At 38.6% G+C, this 19,788-nt stretch overlaps 2 protein-coding genes across 4 annotated transcripts in view; both read left to right on the top strand.

Moving 5' to 3' along the window:
* The window catches only part of LOC122136542 (ferritin, middle subunit-like), a 33,503-nt gene extending 24,147 nt beyond the window's left edge, over positions 1–9,356 (top strand). Inside the window, exons 1-5 of one of the 3 annotated variants that reach the window (XM_042720273.1) lie at positions 898–1,017; positions 1,356–1,502; positions 1,631–1,756; positions 1,882–2,044; positions 9,165–9,356. In XM_042720273.1, the coding sequence (XP_042576207.1) occupies positions 913–1,017; positions 1,356–1,502; positions 1,631–1,756; positions 1,882–2,031 (528 nt within the window). In that variant the 5' untranslated portion in view covers positions 898–912 and the 3' untranslated portion in view covers positions 2,032–2,044; positions 9,165–9,356. Of the gene's footprint in view, positions 1–897; positions 1,018–1,355; positions 1,503–1,630; positions 1,757–1,881; positions 2,289–9,164 lie in introns of those variants that run through there. The other 2 variants (XM_042720272.1, XM_042720271.1) reach the window with 2 other exon arrangements.
* Positions 7,969–9,356, top strand: LOC109075521 (ferritin, middle subunit-like). Its single transcript, XM_042720269.1, has 4 exons — positions 7,969–8,094; positions 8,459–8,605; positions 8,733–8,858; positions 8,993–9,356. Exons 1-4 carry the CDS (start codon positions 7,990–7,992, stop codon positions 9,149–9,151), a joined length of 537 nt encoding a protein of 178 aa, XP_042576203.1. The 5' UTR covers positions 7,969–7,989; the 3' UTR covers positions 9,152–9,356.
* Positions 9,357–19,788: the final 10,432 nt, after the last annotated feature.

The following is a 19,788-nucleotide window of genomic DNA, read 5'->3' as shown; positions in this document are numbered from 1 at the left end:
TCTAAAGATGGTGACAAAGAGGAAAGAGGCATAAAATCAATAGTGGAATAGTATCATATGTTATTTCCGGAATTGTCCCATGACAGGCTCCTATTATTAATATAGTGTTACCAGCTTCCTACACACAACCTGGAACTTTTCGTTTTCCATCCATGGAAAATAAGAAAATTACTCATGGAAAATGAATTGGCCTAGTTGTTCTAGCAAAGAGGTTTAATATTAAAATAACACATTATACAGTATATTACAATAAAACAATACGTATCAATAAAATACTGTAATACTAACTGTATTTTATGCTGTGTTAATGAAAGATGGCTGGTGACCTCTAGCCTATGCTTGATAATGCTGTGATTTTTTTATGCGTATGTATGTGCATTAACAGTTGTTTGTATAGCTAATGGTAATTAGTTTATATAGTCTATATATGCAAAATCCAATATGCCTGTGACTGTCATGTAGCTTAGAGAAAGGATGAATATATGAATAGGCTATAGTCTATATGAATATATATATATATATATATGAACACTTCATGTTTAAAGAGTAGTTACATTTCAGAGTGGAAAACATGCTTGTGATTTTGACCAGTGAACCTGTTGGACTTAATATGCTATTAATAATGAAAACGGAAAAGACTAAAAACTATTCATTAAACTTGATCTTGTCTTCGTTATCTAATCTAACAGAACAGAAAGTCTAGTCACCTCGTTACTCAGCTCGTTCTTAGATTGGCTGGTTTTTAATTTCACTGACGCGTCATTCGCTGATCGTATATAAGATGAACGCGCACCTTCATTTCACTCACAGCTTCAGGAAGATCTGAAGGGGTTCTTGCTTCAACAGTGATTGAACGGAACTTATATTTCGTATTCATTTTGTACTTACATTTTGATAATAAAACCAGCCGAAATGGAGACTTCTCAGATTCGCCAGAACTACGACCGCGACTGCGAGGCTTTGATCAACAAAATGATCAACTTGGAGCTTTACGCTGGATACACCTACACCTCCATGGCAAGTGTTTCTTAGTGGTTTTTATCACTTTGCTAAATCGTTTCACGACAGGTTGTTTCTCTATTGATTATTTGTCCATTCTTGATAAAACGTATTCGCTTCTATCAAACGTTAGATGAAAAAGTAAAAATATTTTATAAAACCCTTATAAATAGCGCAAATGCCATGAGCAGTAGCTATGCATCAGTGTTATGGGATCATCCAAGGCTGTTTACAGTTGTTAGGGGTGACTGCTGATCTGCATTCTTGTTCTGAGATGAGTTAGTTTGACTTTGAAGCTTTGTTCCTTAAGACATATAGTTGCAGTCATTCTTATTCCCTTCTTTGATTTTGTTCAGGCTTTCTACTTCAAACGGGATGATGTCGCTCTTCCTGGTTTTGCCAAGTTCTTCAAGAAGAACAGCGAGGAGGAGCGCGAGCATGCTGAGAAGTTCATGGAGTTCCAGAACAAGAGGGGCGGACGCATTGTGCTTCAGGACATCAAGGTGCTTTGATAATGAATTAAGCATTTTGACTTTTATACAATTGTATGTTATAAATCTGACATCTAGACCAATTTGTTATGGAATGACCTTATGCCATGCTCAATCTAACTGATTGTGTCTCTCTTCAGAAACCTGATCGTGATATGTGGGGCAATGGACTGACCGCTATGCAGTGCGCTCTTCAGCTGGAGAAGAACGTCAACCAGGCTCTGCTGGATCTGCATAAGGTCGCCTCTGAGAAGGGAGACCCTCATGTGAGTGACCCTCATTGAAGTTGAGACGCTAAATCTGCCTGCATATACATGTCTCTCTACACAATGTTTCATTCAGTGCTGAGAATTTAGCCTCCTAAATTCTGTTCTGATGTCTTGTTTAACAGCTGTGTGACTTCCTGGAGACTCACTACCTGAATGAGCAGGTTGAGGCCATCAAGAAACTTGGTGACCACATCACCAACCTTTCCAAGATGGATGCTGGCAACAACAGGATGGCGGAGTACCTGTTTGACAAGCAGACCCTGGACAGCTAAATGCAGCCCTGAGGTTATTTATATGCTGCAAAGCCTCCAGCCATATATCAAGCAAGATATTATTATCACAGCTCTTGTTTAAAATGTTAAAATTTGAAAAGTTAAACATTTTTAAGTACCATAATGTTCACATTAGACAATTCAGTTTTGCTCTCTTTATTACTTAAGTTGTTATAGCCAAGACAGTGCTTTTCTGTTGAATGTGCACTAATTGGTTTTAACATGGTGAATTTGATGAATAAACATTTTTGGCTGGATTCACTTGTTGTTATTTTTAAAATGAAGAGACCTGGGCCCGGTTCCCCGATAACGCTCACTCTTAGCGCGCTAAGAAGACTCGAAAGATATATCTTACCAAAGTTGTTTTATGTTCCTAAGTGTGTTCCCCGAAGTGTCCCTTAGGAAGCTTCTTAACACGCTGCCTCTTACGTCCGACGTTACAAAGGCGCTGTCCCAAGTGAAGATGTGCTGAATTAGTTGGCATCGATTTCTCAGGAATCGATTTTCAACTTCACGCGAAGGTGCATTACGGCGTTAAGAAAGACTTTTGTTCTATGCAAATGAAACATTCTGCAAATTATTCCAGACAGAAAGGATTATTTTAACATAATTTGTTATCCGTAAAAAATATCCTGACTAAGTAATCAATTATGAAAATGTCAGTAATATGTTCACACAAATATGTTGTGACGGGTAGACGAACCGGGTACCCTCGCCCATCAAACACCCTCCTTATCCCGTTGTGCCACTTGTGCCGCTTCTTGACATGGGTTTAAACGACTTCTAAAAATTATGTAATACACTTTTATATTAATGTTTTGTCTTTACAATCAGAATTCTGATTCAATACAAGGACACTGGATAACTCTCATTCTGGTGCCCTTACTGGACACCACCATGCTTACCCTTTACAGATCTTGCCATTTACAGACAAATTGTTTGCCAGATGATAATTATCAAAAGTGATTGCACATGAACGCTTTAATGACATGTAAATACCAGGGCTTTCCACCATATGAGTTTTGATACCATATTTTGTTAAATTCACAAATAGGCACTGTACAAATGTGTTCCCCATGTGGTGGCCAGGGATGGCACCAGCCCCCCCTGAAAGTGCTGGCAAACCCCAGGTTTTAAACACTTTATCATTTGTTTCAGTAAAGATTTAATCTAGAATTGACACCAGATTTTATCTGCTTGTGTACTGAAAGTGCCCGGAGAGTAGGCCTGATGATCTATGTAACATAAGCAGTTTTAATTTGCACTGGAAAAGTTCATTCATCATTTACAGTGAGGGATCCTATAGCTCAGCATTCACATCTGTGCTATTTATTTAATATTTATAAGCGCACTGGACAATATATATCAATAAGAATAATAATTTTCCAGTTACAGTAGTGTCTATCTTGATTTTATCAAGACTGTATGATCTGATGATTCCTTATACATTCAGCCATACATTCATCATACTATTTTATAGAGCTCATTCTACTATAATTCTTATATTTCTGGTTTGTAACAAATCTGTTAGAATTACTTTGATATTAGTTATGGAAAAAGAAAAAATATATATTCTGAGACAGCATTTCATCACCTCGTTACTCAGCTTGTTCTTTGATCGGCTGGTTTTTAGTTCTGGTACACTCTATCAGGACTGAGAATCCTGATAGAAATTAATTTCTAAATAAATAAAAAAAGAAAATTGTAATATGACCCTCATCGTCTAGCACTCAAAGAATAAGTATACTCTTGTTTTGTAATCAATATGATCAGATTAATCGAGAGTTGTATTTTGATGCTGATCTTATGTTTCTGACCCATGCTATTAGCATAAGATACATCTAAAAATAATATAATATTAGATTTACTTCAAGTAATGTTAAGGAACACAACATAATGCCGTGGGCCAAACAACATTAGACCCCATTAACTTTAACTGTAAAGTCAAAAATTATCTTCTTTTGTGTTCCATAGAAGAAAGTGAAGAACAATCAGGTCTGGAATGACATGAGGATCAGTAAATAATGACAGATTTAGCATTTTTGGATGAACGATTCCTTTAAAATCTGTTTACAATAAATGGAATTAAAATACTGTAATCAATATGATGTGACATACTATCATTCTGTGGAGAGACAAGTGTGATATACAGTCATTTCACATATGAGGATTATTGGGCCTATGGGGTTAAATCTATAGTCTTCCTGAGAGAGACCCTATAGGGTTTATAGTGACCACAGAAAGTCCTTTTTACAAAGGACAGGAAGTGTTATCAACATTATAATGTGACGGGGCATCAGGACACAAAAAGACCAGAGGATGTGCTCCTGTACAGACCTCATTAATACCTCTTCCAACAGGTATTAATTTTAGGTTTAGGTTGAACTGTTCTGGAACAGTGTTGTAAATACAACTTAACCACTGATTTCAAGTTGTGTCCTGTTTTGGTAGGCCAAACAAAGTAGTTTCGCTTTCACAATGAAACAGCATCTTCACAACATGGTGGCGGCAGCAATAATACTACAACAAGAATAAAAGTTACTCCTTCTTTCTTTGCGTGAACATTTGGGTGGTGTTATGCAAATCTTCCCACACAGTGACATAGACATATGGGGGCGTATTTAAACAAGGCATTTTAGGAGGGCATGGATGAGTCAACTTTTATAAAGAATATCTCTTTGGGTTTGAGACTTTAGTCTTTGCAACTTTAGGGATCTTATCTATGCACGAACAGCTTGTAACACTCCAAAGAGAAAGGAAAACTTGAAATCATGTCATGTGACCCCTTAAAAAATAAAATAAATAATAATATTGGGTTGTGTATATAAGTTTCATTATCACCAGTATTACAGTACTTCTGTTGTTCACCTCAGCACTGGTATACACAAAGGCACATCCAGTATTGTTTATTAACGTGCAAAGCACTCAGGAAATGTTACTGTTAGAGGCTGAGATGAGAGGCATGCAGATCCATTTTTCCAAACTTTATTCTTAAACATGGTCAAAACAGGCAAGGGTCAGACAATGGCACACAGGTATATGGAGGGCAAGACAAGAGTAATCCAAAGCAGGCGTGGTCAATCGGCGACTAACAGTATCCAGAGGGCTTGACAAGAGGGGTAAACCGACAACATGAGCAATAGTCCAGGCGAGGTGCAAACACAGTCTGAAACAGCAAGGCAAAGGGTAATTCCAAAACAGGTTATAAACTTCAGGGCAGGAAGATATTAGACAAAACTAAATAACAGGCAGTGATCAAGACACGGGTAAACATACTAAGAACAAGCAAAACTAGATTCAGAATGGCTCCGTAAAGTAGCCACCACATGATAAGCGATAAACGCTAAACAATACTCGGCCATGAATGGTGGTGCAAGACTGATTTATATATTGTGTGTTATTGGTAGCAGCTGTGTGTGATTGGTTTCAGGTGAACTTTTGATTAGTGCAATGGAGCATGGGAAATGAAGTCCAGGGTGATGTGTAACAGTCTGGGCTGCGTTTCCCAAAAGCTTCCTAAGCCTAAGAAGTTTGTAAAGATGATCGTATGACTGATCTTAATATTACGGACTGTTTCCCAAAAGCATCGTAACTTAAGTAGCACTTGAAAATCATTGTAGATCTACAAGTGCTCTGGAGTAATCGTAAAGCCCCAAGTGCATCGTAAGAACACTTATGCAAGATTTATGCGGTCACCTGCAGGACAATCAGCAGATTACACCTTTAAGTTTATTCAAGTGATTATAGCTAAATTTGAATTTATAAATGAAATCATTAAAAAGGGCAGAAAACAAACAAACAAACAAACAAACAAAATTACAAATACACATCTAAATTAAATGACTGAACAAAAAACGAATAAAAGATGTCATGTAGGAAACATGCTTCAAAGACTGTGAAAAATAGGGATAAACTAAAACATTGGTAACAACAACAACAAAAAACTGTCAATGACTTACTGACGTGCTGCCATCTTGGGTCTGGAAATAAAGTCTCTACAAATATACTTATAACTATTATATTCCTAAGCCTAAGAAGTTTATATTATATGATATTATATATATTATATTATATTATATCCGAGCTGTCTTAAAATTTCAATAAGTTATATTAAAGCCTACTACAATTACGAGGCATTCTATAAGGTGACATTTCAGCACTTGACAAACGGACAGCGACTCCTAAGTAACGTTAGTACTTAAAGCACGGCTACGTGCAACTGTGTTAAGCGCATTTGTGGAAAACGCACGTGAAACAATAACGAACGTTTGTAAAATTACTCGTAGAAAACGTTCTTAAGCGCTAAGAGCAATCGTTATAGGGAAACCCTGCCTTGTGTGGTGTGAGAGTCAATATAATGGGAGGGCGACCTCTGGTGGCAAGTGGACGGAAGTTCATGGACAGGATTCCAAAATTACTGAAAGAACACTGTAAAATTAAGGTCACTTGATTACAAGCAGCTTAAGCAAAAGAGGCTTCAGTAAAACTATCAATGGTGCAAGTTCTTCAGTGAGCAGAAAGACAATAGTTTCTAAGAGCTCAAAAATAGAGTAGCATGTAATGGTCTTGTGTCTTATATTGCAATAGCAGTTCACACTGGTATCCTAAAGCTACACTCACTGACTTTTCAAACAACCTCCTTAAAAAGCTTAATTTAGATGAATTAAGCCTATCCTATTGTAAAGGCTACTAATAATTTATAACATAGGAAATATTTGTAACGATAGACCCAAACAGACAAGAAAAACTCTGTTTCAAAGTAAACATAATATGGTTTACTACAACAATCTGATGGTTTGACATGTAACCTACTGTAGCAAGCTGATCAGGTTACAAATACACATATCTTCCATGAGAGACAAAATGCTGAGTCACAGAGACGCAGCTCCATGTCAGCTCTTGGGAGTTTGCGGTTGTTGTTGCTGACACAGAGTGAGCTTTCATTGGTAATTTCTGGTAGTGACAAAACTGCTCCGTAATTGTGACCTATCTTCATTACTTTTCTGATCAGTCAGGTGTCAGGTATCTAAAGATGGTGACAAAGAGGAAAAAGGCATAAAATCAATAGTGTAATAGTAGCCTATGTTATTTTAGGATTGTCCCATGATATTTGCCATTTTATACACAGGCTCCTATTAATATAGTGTTACCAGATTCCTACACACAACCTGGAACTTTTTGAAAATTACCACCAGAAAATCAATTGCCCTAGTTGTTCTAGCAAAAAGGTTTATTATTAAAATAACACACTATACAGTATATTACAATAAAACAATATGTATCAATAAAATACTGTAATACTAACTGTATTTTTTGCAGTGTTACTGAAAAATGGTTGGTGAATGACAATCAATGATCAGAAATTACCTCTATCGCCTATGCTTGATAATGCTGTGATTTTTTTCTTATATGTTGGCTATGTATGTGCATTAACAGTTGTTTGTATAGCTGATGGTAATTAGTTTATATAGCCTATATATGCAAAATCCAATATGCCTGTGACTGGCATGTAGCTTAGAGAAAGGATGAATATATGAATAGGCTATAGCCTATATGAATATATATATGAACACTTCATGTTTAAAGAGTAGTTACATTTCAGAGTGCAAAACATGCTTGTAATTGTGACTAGTGAACCTGTTATGCTATTAATAATGAAAACGGAAAAGACTAAAAAACTATTCATTAAACTTGATCTTGTCTTCGTTATCTAACCTAACAGAGCAGAAAGTCTAGTCACCTCGTTACTCAGCTCGTTCTTAGATTGGCTGGTTTTTAATTTCACTGACGCATCATTCGCTGATCGTATATAAGATGAACGCGCACCTTCATTTCACTCACAGCTTCAGGAAGATCTGAAGAGGTTCTTGCTTCAACAGATTGAACGGAACTCCGACGGAAATTATATTTCGTATTTAAATTTTGTACTTACCTATTTTGATAATAAAACCAGCCGAAATGGAGACTTCTCAGATTCGCCAGAACTACGACCGCGACTGCGCGGCTTTGATCAACAAGATGATCAACTTGGAGCTTTACGCTGGATACACCTACACCTCCATGGCAAGTGTTTCTTAGTGGTTTTTATCACTTTGCTAAATCGTTTCACGACAGGTTGTTTCTCTATTGATTATTTGTCCATTCTTGATAAAACGAATTCGATTCTATCAAACGTTCAATAAAACAATATTCAAAAAAAAAAAAAACGAAAATTTAAAAAAATATTTTATAAAACCCTTATAAATAACGCAAATGGCATGACGAGTAGCTATGCATCAGTGTCATGGGATCATCCAAGGCTGTTTACAGTTGTTAGGGGTGACTGCTGATCTAGATTCTTGTTCTGTGATGAGTTAGTTTGACTTTGAAGCTTTGTTCCTTAAGACATATAGTTGCAGTCATTCTTATTCCCTTTGATTTTGTTCAGGCTTTCTACTTCAAACGGGATGATGTCGCTCTTCCTGGTTTTGCCAGGTTCTTCAAGAAGAACAGCGAGGAGGAGCGCGAGCATGCTGAGAAGTTCATGGAGCTCCAGAACAAGAGGGGGGGGCGCATCGTGCTTCAGGACATCAAGGTGCTTTGATAATGAATTAAGCATTTTGACTTTTAACATTGTAAAAGAAACAAATCTGACTCTAGACCAATTTTTATGGAATGACCTTATGCCATGCTCACTGCTCACTGATTGTGTCTCTCTTCAGAAACCTGATCGTGATATGTGGGGCAATGGACTGATTGCTATGCAGTGCGCTCTTCAGCTGGAGAAGAACGTCAACCAGGCTCTGCTGGATCTGCATAAGGTCGCCTCTGAGAAGGGAGACCCTCATGTGAGTGACCCTCATTGTTGAAGTTGAGACGCTAAATCTGCCTGCATATACATGTCTCTTTAAAGCAGTTTTTTTTTCTTTTCAGTGTTGAAAATTTAGCATCCTAAATTCTGTTCTGATGTCTTGTCTAACAGCTGTGTGACTTCCTGGAGACTCACTACCTGAATGAGCAGGTTGAGACCATCAAGAAACTTGGTGACCACATCACCAACCTTTCCAAGATGGATGCTGGCAACAACAGGATGGCGGAGTACCTGTTTGACAAGCAGACCCTGGATGGAGACAGCAGCTAAATGCAGCCCTGAGATAATTTATTAGTCAATGTATTATTGAACATTTTGAATTTGAGGGGTTAAAATTTAAACATCAAGTAAAAACTCTCACTTTAGAAAAGTTTTCCTGTGATTATTCATTTTCTGACATCAAGTCAGTGTTTTGCTGTTAAAAGTACACTTATTTTAAACTAGTGAATTTGATGAATAAACATTTTGGGCTGGATCGACTTGTCTTTTTATAATTGTGGGATTGTACTGTTCTAGTTTTATAATTCAACCAGCAGGAGTTGATTTTTAGTTATCAGCGTTTAGTGGTGCTATATAAACCTATTCCAAATTTTTATTAAACCTACGTGGTGGATGATGTAGAAATAAAAGCAATCCAATTACCCCAGTGTTCATATGAATATAAGTCTTGTAGAACTCGACTTTTGACTATGAACATAAAGTCAGCACTATTCTTACCAAAACATGCCATGAAATGTAAAGCAATTGACCCTTTTACACCTTTTCATAGAAAACAATAATGATGCAATACAGACCAGCATACTACATGCCATGAAATGTAAAGCAATTGAAAATGGTATTTCAGTCACAACAAAGTACAATCCTCTGTGTCAGAATCCTCTGCTAAACCACTATGGAAGCCAAAAAGCGCTGTTCCAAAACCTAGTGAACTGCCTTGCTACATACTGCAGAGTATACAGCAGACAGTGTCCAATCAGTCGCATTTAAATATAGACAAAATTTATCTCGGTAAAACCACTATCCTGGATTTAGATTTTATGTATAATGATATGAATTTTATTGTCAGACAAAATCTGAATTTTTCTTGCATAGCAGTATATTGTTGCACACTCTTTGTGCTGTTGCACACTAATTCTTGGAGTTTTCAGTTTAGATGTACCTTATTCAGTTCAGACATCCTGATGTACAAAGGAATATTTTAGTTTCACTCGATTAAATATTTGGACTTTGTATTGATGATTAGATGGTAGAAGCACAAATCTATTATACAACACATGACTGAGATTAGAAACAATATTCTTGGCCAGCCTTAAGAGGTATATCTTGTCACAATGAATTGTGGGTCTGCTTTCTCTGTGATGTCTTAAAATATGTTTCAAGCAAAACACATTCAAAGTCTAACATTTAGTTAAACTATATTAAACACACAGGGCAAAAAAAATAAAAAAAAAATCCATTTATGCAAGAGTAGTGTTTATAATAACACTAATAATATAATTTATTACATATACATTGACAGGTAAGGAAAAAATATTTAACTAAAGAAGAACATGTGAGACATAATATTTTCCTGATCTTAGACCACTATTGACCTTATTGGTCATATATGAGCTGGAACCAGGCCTAACCTAATGCCATGCCACAAACCATGAGACAGAATGGTTCAATGGCTTGTACATAGCACTTACTGTACCACTAAACAGACCACATATAACAGGGTAAAAACAGTCAAACTGAGAAAAGGTTGAGAATAGGTGTGTCTGGATATAGACTAGTCCTATATTTGTTGTGTCAATACAAAGTGGTACAGTTGTGTCAAATGTATTACTGTAAAACTCTCATAAACTACTTGACAAAGTTTAGAATTAAATTTTTTTTTTTCAACAGTGAATTTGTCTGAATATGAATTTAGTGTACATAAAGGTTTAATGTAAGCATATTTTTTTATGTTTTTGGGATACAGATCATGATATCATTTAATTCATTCAGTTATGTTTTCATCGATTCAGTTTTCCTTGAATCATGAAGAAAAAAAAAGACACGTTCATGAATTAAATTTTTAATTGTGTTTTTATTAGTGTTTTTTGTTTATTTATTTGTATTTTTTATGCTCCCTTTCTTCATTGTCCTCAATGTTGTTAGTACATGTACTGTTACTCATCTTCCATCTTAAGGACCACAATGGAAATAAGCATATGGGCTTTTTGTGTTTTTTATCATTTTGAACACTTCATGTTGATTGTTGTTGTTCAATAAAGTACTCAATCAATCAATCAATCAAATCAATAGTTGATATGGCATGTTCCCTTTCATAGGTCACTTCAATGCTGTGGTGACATCACTGTATGGGAACACCCTTTGGTGTGACGAATGTCTGAAGCCCTGTACCATCCTGCCAATCATATTGGCCAAATAGCGCTTGGCACCACCTTACGCATGCGTAAGCATAGTATACCTGTGTGCAGCATGCTATTTTGCTCAGATTTAATTTCCTTCAGGAAAGCAAAAGCAAATTTTCTGTGCCCTAGAAAAGCATCTTGCATTCTCAGCGACAACTTCTTAAAGCAGTGTTCAACCCCTCTTCACAGACGCGATGAGTCATCATAAAAGTCAAGAGGCATTTATCACAGCTTTATCACAGCGGGGGACACTCATGAAAGGTACGTTGTATGCCTGGGCCTGCATCATGCCATGTGGTGCTTAGCGGCCTGTCGACATGTCCCCACTGTGACAGCCTGCGGCTGAAACTTCTACACTCGAGGGTAGAAGTTTTCTCTAAGGTCACCCCCGCATCCAACCGCCACGTGTCGCTTCTGTGGTTGCTGAGGCGCCACACGAGGTGATGGCTTAGGGGCAACGTGTGCAACCTGGACCATGAGGACAGCACTGCGTTGTAGTTTTCTCCATTTCGCTCGCTCTCCCCCACTAGAGTGCAAGAAGTTGGCAGAAACTTTGTGGAACCCGTTGCTTTCGCTGACGAGGATCTACGGCCTACCCCGGAGGCCTGCAGTGCGATTTCCCTTTGGCTGCGGGCTGTATGACGACAACGTTTTGTCCACCGTGGCTTCGTGGCTTTCGACACATGGGGATCTCTCCCTCCTGGCAGACAGGAGAGATGCATCTCCCCTTCCTAGAGCGAGCTGTTGAATGTGGTCACCCGCGCGGTGGATAAGCTGGGGCTGGATTGGGAAGTGGTCGCGGCCCAGGCCCAATCACAATCTAAGATGAACGACCGTTTCCTAACTAGTCGTGCACCTGCTCAGCCCCGTAAGCCGCTCCCCTTCTTCCCTGACCTCCATCAAGAGGTTTCGAGGTCCTGGAAGCAGCTATATTCAGCACACATCACAAACGCCATGGCCGCAGATTTCGCTACCATCGCTGACATGGCAGGCCGTGGTTATGCAACGAAGTCGCCGGTGGAAAAGACTTTAGCTGAAAATCTCGCACCAAACTCGGCCGTGGCTTGGAAGTCTCGCCCCTTCTCCCGTCGAAGCCGTGTCGAGTCACATCGAGCCTTGTCGGAAAGTCGTACTCTGCTTCAGGTTAGGCAGCGGCCATGCTCCACTCGATGACGGTGCTTTAGGCCTACCAGGCGGAGCTATTGAAAGAGCTAGATGAGGGGGAAGGCATTACCCTCGGAGGCTGTGAAGGAATTGCGGCGAGCATCAGACACCACTACGTGCCACCAAGAACTCGATGGTGAGGATGGTGATGGTTGAGCACCACCTTTGGCTCAACCTCATTGATATAATGGAAAAATATAAATATTTTCTTATGGATGCCCTGATCTCCAGTTCCTGTTCCTTCTGCTGTTCATCGGGGACTGTGCCCTCCACTAGAAACCTTGACACATGCATTTCCTGTTCTTATGGATGCGGACGCAAGCTTTCTGTGCTCGGAAATTCTAACGCATGCGGAGACATCACAGCTGCAGACGGAGGTCTTGAGGCCATTAAAGCATTTTCGAGCCACGTGGGAATGCTTGCCCGACATTCCGCAATGGGTATTACGCACAATTCCTTACGGATACACCATTCAGTTTCGAAAAGAAACCGCAGTGCTGCCACAAGAGGTGTTATCTCTGCTGAGAAAAGGGGCTATAGAAGAAGTACACCTGATGCAAAATTTAATCCAATTCAGACGGTCAAGGTGTAATAATATGTAAATTTATTAAAAAGAATATAGAGAACAGAAACCACAAATCATAACTTGGAAATAACGTTCTGGATAATAATAACAACCTTCAAATATAAAAAATGTAAATCCAATGTTAGTACATTTTTAATAACAATCCATTTATGATGGACTGAACCCAACCAGTATTAATCAAAACATTAATACAATTGTAATTAAAACATAAGCAATTATTCTGTTTGAATCAAAAGTACCAAAATATTAGTATTAAAATATTAAAGTATCAAAGTATCTGAGTATAAGAGTTTATAAGTATCTGAATTTCAAGGTATCTGAATTTGAATAAAAACCTGTAAGTTCTAAGTCTGAGTCTAAGAGTTGTCGAGTGAAGCCAAAGAAGAGGAAGTGAGCTGAAAAGATAGAGAGACCAGAGTCTCAGAAAGTCAAAACCTATTCTATTTTGCAGAGTCTATCTTATATACTGTTGTTCCAGACATAAGTCGTCATCTGGCTATCAGTTATAACACCTGACCTTTAAAAATAGTCTAGTCAATGTCTCGATTTGGACTTCTTCCTCTTTTAGATTCAAAGTATCATACTGATAATTCTAAGAAATATTGATACAAAAAGAACAATACATGCAGTTCAACTTCATATGCAAAACAGACTCAGCTGACTACGCAGTTAGATATACTGTGAAATTACATATGAAATATACCATAAAGTTTACCAAAAACATTTTTGAATATAAAAATGAAACCTGTTTATATATATATGAGACCGATCACTACCATGAAATATTAATTTTTAACTTTTGAAATGAAACTTATCCTTATGAATAGAACACATTCTGAGTACGTGACTTCTCAGAATCTCTCAACAACACTTGGGTTTAATTTAAATACGTGGACTTCTCGGAATCTCTATCACCATGTGGATTTCTTAGAATCTCCACACACCAACACCCCTCTCAGATGGAGTCAGGTTTTTACAGCCAATATTTTGTTGTGCCCAAATAGATGGCGTCTTATGGCCAATATTGGATTTACGCTGTTTGAATCTTGCACTCAGAACGAGCAAATTCAAGATGTTGATGGTGAAATCTATTCTGTCTCAGATTCAACCAAACGACTGGTTTGTCACGATTGATCTGATGCATACTTTCATATTCAGATCATCAAGAGACACAGGAAGTTGCTCAGATTTGCAAAGCGTATCAATACCATTTTCTTCCTTTCAGATTAGCCCTGGCTCCACAATCCTCCATGGAATGCATGGACGCAGTTCTGGCCCCGTTGCGGCTCCAGGTCGTTTGTGTGCTAAATTACCTGGACAATTGACTGGTATTAGTGCAATCGCAGACTCTGATGTTAAAGACCTGGACTTTGTCCAAATTTCTTCGAAAAGGAGTTCGACTGGGGGCCTGTTTTCACTGCAAGACTGTCACGACCAGCCCACAGAACATGGACAGAGGCACAGCGAGGGTGGCACATAAACAGATTGGAGCTGCTAGCGGTCTTTCTAGCTCTCCAACATTTTTCAAGACTGCTGAATGGCCGTCATGTGTTAATCAGGACAGACAACACAACGATTGTGTTATATTTTATTCACCAAGGAGAATTATGCTCTCGCCCCCTATGCAGGCTGGCAAGGAATGTACTTCTGTGGTCTCAGAACAGGTTTCTGTCTATCCGAGCGTTTCACGTCCCCGGACACCTGAACTTCGGAGCGGATATGCTCTCAAGACAGAGCCTGGTGGAGGGAGAATGGAGGTTGCACCCCCAAACGGTGAGCTATATATGGCAAGTGTTTGGAGAAGCAGAAGTGGACTTATTCGCGTTGAGCACGACTATGCATTGCCCTCTATGATTCTCCCTATCCCCCCCGGGACTATCGGTGCTATCCAGAAGGGCAACGACTACTGTTGGTAGCTCCGTGGTGGCCCACTCAGCTGTGGTTTGTGAAACTGATCAGTCTGTTAGCGGGCTCTTCGCCAGTTTTATGGAAACTGTGGGCATGGCCTCTGAGTGGAGTGAGTTAATATGTCCTGGTCTTTCAACGGAGGCTACCGAGCCTATTATTAATTCTAGAGTGGTTACTACATGACGTTTATATGCCTTTAAATGGAAACTTTTTTTACTACCTGGTGTAGACATCGTGATATGGATCCAGCTTACTGCCCTGTCGCTTCAGTACTGGAGTTTCTTCAAAGCTGTTTTTCAGAGGAAGTAATGCCAGCCACTCTTTAAGTATACATGGCAGCCATATCTGCTAAACGCGCGTACATAGATGCCGTTTCAGTGGGCCAACATCCCCTGGTCTCTCGATTTATGCAGAGTTTGCAATGGCTGTGGCCTTTCCGCCCTGCGCAAGTTCATTGTTGGGGTTTGTGTGTTGTGTTATAAGGGGTATCTGGATTTATTTTTGGTCCCTTGGAAACTGTGACTGAATAAATTCGTACTCTAAAAACAGTCCTACTGTTAGCTTTATCCTCCCTCAGGAGAGTTGGGGATTTACAAGCTCTTTCTATCTCACCTTCGTGCATGGACTTTGCACCAGCATTGGTGAAGGTTTTGCTGTGACCAAGGCCTGATTATATTCCTAAAGTCGCTTCGAATCCTTTTCGCTTCAAGCAGGTGATCTTGAAAGCTTTCTCACCCACGTTGGCGGGGTCAGAAGATCTAAGCCTTTGTCCTGTGAGAGCGCTGAAGATCTATGTTGATCGTACAGCCCAATGGCGTGAGTCTGACCAGCTGTTCATCTGTTTTGGGAGTAAAAATAAAGGTTGAGTTGTCACAAAGCAACGCATGTCCCATTGGCTGGTGAAGGCTATATCCTTAGCCTATGAGGCGCGCAGGCTCACTTGCCTTTAGGAATCCAAGCTCATTCAATGAGGGTGGTGACTTCATCACAAGCCTTCTTTAGTGGATCTTCTATGGATGATATATGTGCTGCGGCAGGATGGTCCTCACCAAGCACTTTAGTCAAATTCTCCCGGGTTCTTTCAGCTTGAGCAGATGCTTTCCTCGGATCCCAGCTATCTGAGGTACATCAGGCATGATGGTATAGTGTTCCCATATGGTGACGTCACCGCAGTATTGAAGTGACCTATGAAAGGGAACATCTCGGTTACATATGTAACCACAATTCCCTGAATAGGGAAGGAGATGCTGCGGTTCGTTCCATACCTTTGATATCCTTTGATACCTTAGTCCATAAAATCTAAGCAAAATAGTACGCAGGTATATTATGCTTACGCATGCGTAAGGCGGTGGCAAGCACTATTTGACCAATAGGTTTGGCGAGATGGTACAGGGCTTCAGACATTCATCACACCAAAGGGTGACCAATAAAACTCATTATAAACGAGGCATTTGTTGCATCCAGTGGGGACATAATTACTGATTATTATGAATTATACTGTCTTTTTGTGCGTTGCGTATCGCTTTGCGTAAACATAACACCATTTGTCTGCATTTATGCATTGCACACACAAGGATATTTGGTTTGAACTGTTCTGGAACAGTAAATACAACTTAACCACTGATTTCTAGTTGTGTCCTCTTTTGGAAGGCCAAACAAAATAATTTCGCTTTCACAACGAAACAAACAGCATCTCCACAACATGGTGGCGGCAGCAATAATACTACAGCAAGAATAAAAGTTGTGACTTCTATCTTTGCGTGAACATTTGGGTGGTGTTATGCAAATCTTCCCACACAGTGACGTAGACATGTGGGGGCGTGTTTAAATGAGGCATTTTAGGAGGGCGTGGATGAGTCTTAAAGAGCAGGTCAGATGGTATTTTAAAGTGTCCCAATATTGTATTGGAGTTCCCTACATCAGGTTTAAATGCATCTAAGGTCAGAAAACATTGTTATTTTCTCAGAATATACATTTAATATTAGAGTCATTTGCCAATGATTAGGAAATGATTCGTTTCTAGGAAGTTCGGAGCAAGCCCCTCCCTTCCTCAAGCCTACTCTGCTCTGATTGGTCAGCTGGCCAAACCTGTTGTGATTGGCACAGAGATGAGTCCTTGAGCCAGTTAGCCAGCGCTACCATTGACAAAGCACCTTTACATAAAAAAATAATATAATCAATCCGTTCTTATAATGACATAAAATACAAAAACACTTATGCAAGCGAATCGTGCCCACAGCTAAAGTTTAGCTGCTAAACTGTGAACACTAGGTGGATACGTTAGCCGAGTGCTAACGTGACTAACTGATGAAACAATACAGTTTGTAAACCAAAATATGTCTACTGTAATGTTTGAAGAACGAAAGAAAAAAGACGCTTGGTCTTAACTTTTAATCAGAACGCAGAACAGTTGTATCACAGGAGCACCAGCCGAAATCACTCATATCTCCCGCATTAATCCTGTAACTGCCAGTGCAGCACAATAAACAGCAATTTCACAATTATTATAAAGTCTGTGTGCTACACTACATTCTTTATTATTAAACAAAGTAATTAGAACAACGTCAGTCTACAATAATCGACATATTCTTAGGTTCACTGCAAATTTTTAGAACTACTTCAGTAAGACAGTAATATCGTGCTTTACTTGGAAACCTAAAGCTGCACTAGGTATACATCACATATTGGCACAACAAAATTATATTTTGAGCACTCAATTGAAAATGTACACCTAATGTATCAATCGTACTACTTACAGGTCGTGGTTCAGAGAGCTTGTTGGTCCAAATTAAGAAGATTAGAAGCCAACGAAGATAAAAGCCCAGATTAGAGAAGCAGTTCTTGATAAAATGACAAGCACACAACAAAAGGGTCGAATTGTATTTCTGTGGTATCCCTGAACACCGCGTCTTCTCAACGATGTAAACGCACTAATAGCAGAAGTGTTTGTGGGCAGGTCAAACTCTGTTCATATTTCGCGGCAGGCGGGGATTATGCAAATGTGTACCCAGTGACAAATAGGCAAACAGGCAAAAGAGTCGAAAATATAACGACTCGTTACGGTGATTCAGAACCGACTCTCACTTTTGAGAGACAATATCTTTATTTATCATGCACTTTTTTGATTAACAACTTTGCAGATTGTTTTCATTTAAGGATAGCTACGTTATAAACTGCAAAAGAGAGATTTTTCAAAAACCCATCTGACCTGCTCTTTAACTTTGATAAAGAATATCTCTTTGGGTTTGAGACCTTAGTCTTTGCAATTTTAGGTATCTTATCTATGCAGGAACAGCTTGTAACACTCCAAAGAGAAAGGAAAACTTGAAATCATGTCATATGACCCCTTTAAAAATATAAAAATAACAATATTGGGTTGTGTTTATAAGTTTCATTATCACCAGTATTACAGTACTTCTGTTGTTCACCTGAGCACTGTGCACAAAGGGACATCCAGCATTGTTTATCAATGTGTGCAGCACTCAGGAAATGTTACATTGACTGAAAAATTACTGAAAGAACACTGTAAAATGAAGGTCACATATTACAAGCAGCACAAGCAAAAGGGGACTAAATGTCAATGGTGCAAGTTCTTCAGTTAGCAGAAAAACAATAGTTTCTAAGAGCTCACAAATAGAGTAGCATGTAATGGTCTTGTTTCTTATATTGCAATAGCACTTCACACTGGTATCTTAAGCTACACTCACTGACTTTTCAAACAACCTCCTTAAAAAGCTTAATTTAGATGAATTAAGCCTATCCCATTGTAAAGGCTACTAATAATTTATAACATAGGAAATATTTGTAAAGATAGACCCAAACAGACAAGAAAAAACTCTGTTTCAAAGTAAACATAATATGGTTTACTACAACAATCTGATGGTTTGACATGTAACCTACTGTAGCAAGCTGATCAGGTTACAAATACACACATCTTCCATGAGAGACAAAATGCTGAGTCACAGGGACGCAGCTCCATGTCAGCTCTTGGGAGTTTGCGGTTGTTGTTGCTGACACAGAGTGAGCTTTCATTGGTAATTTCTGGTAGCGACAAAACTGCTTCGTAATTGTGACCTATCTTCATTACTTTTCTGATCAGTCAGGTGTCAGGTATCTAAAGATGGTGACAAAGAGGAAAGAGGCATAAAATCAATAGTGGAATAGTATCGTATGTTATTTCAGGATTGACCCATGATATTTGCAATATTATACACAGGCTCCTATTAATATAGGGTTACTAGATTCCTACACACAACCTGGAACTTTTCGTTTTCCATTCATGGAAAATAAGAAAATTACTCCTGGAAAATCAATTGGCCTAGCTGATCTAGCAAAGAGGTTTATTATTAAAATAACACACTATATATTACAATAAAACAAAATGTATCAATGAAAATCCTGTAATACTGACTGTATTTTATGCAGTGTTACTGAAAGATGGCTGGTGACCTCTAGCCTATGCTTGATAATGCTATGAATTTTTATGTGTATGTATGTGCATTAACAGTTGTTTGTATAGCTAATGGTAATTAGTTTTATATAGCCTATATATGCAAAATCCAATATGCCTGTGACTGGCATGTAGCTTAGAGAAAGGATGATATATGAATAGGCTATAGTCTATAGTTATTTCAGGATTGACCCATGATATTTGCAATATTATACACAGGCTCCTATTAATATAGGGTTACTAGATTCCTACACACAACCTGGAACTTTTCGTTTTCCATTCATGGAAAATAAGAAAATTACTCTTGGAAAATGAATTGGCCTAGTTGTTCTAGCAAAGAGGTTTATTATTAAAATAACACACTATATATTACAATAAAACAAAATGTATCAATGAAAAT

The sequence above is a fragment of the Cyprinus carpio genome, chromosome B3 (genome assembly GCF_018340385.1).
Source record: "Cyprinus carpio isolate SPL01 chromosome B3, ASM1834038v1, whole genome shotgun sequence".
NCBI classification, from domain to species: Eukaryota; Metazoa; Chordata; class Actinopteri; order Cypriniformes; family Cyprinidae; genus Cyprinus; species Cyprinus carpio.
The sequence above is the reverse complement of the archived record's forward strand: the minus strand, read 5'-3'. Positions and strand labels throughout refer to the sequence as shown.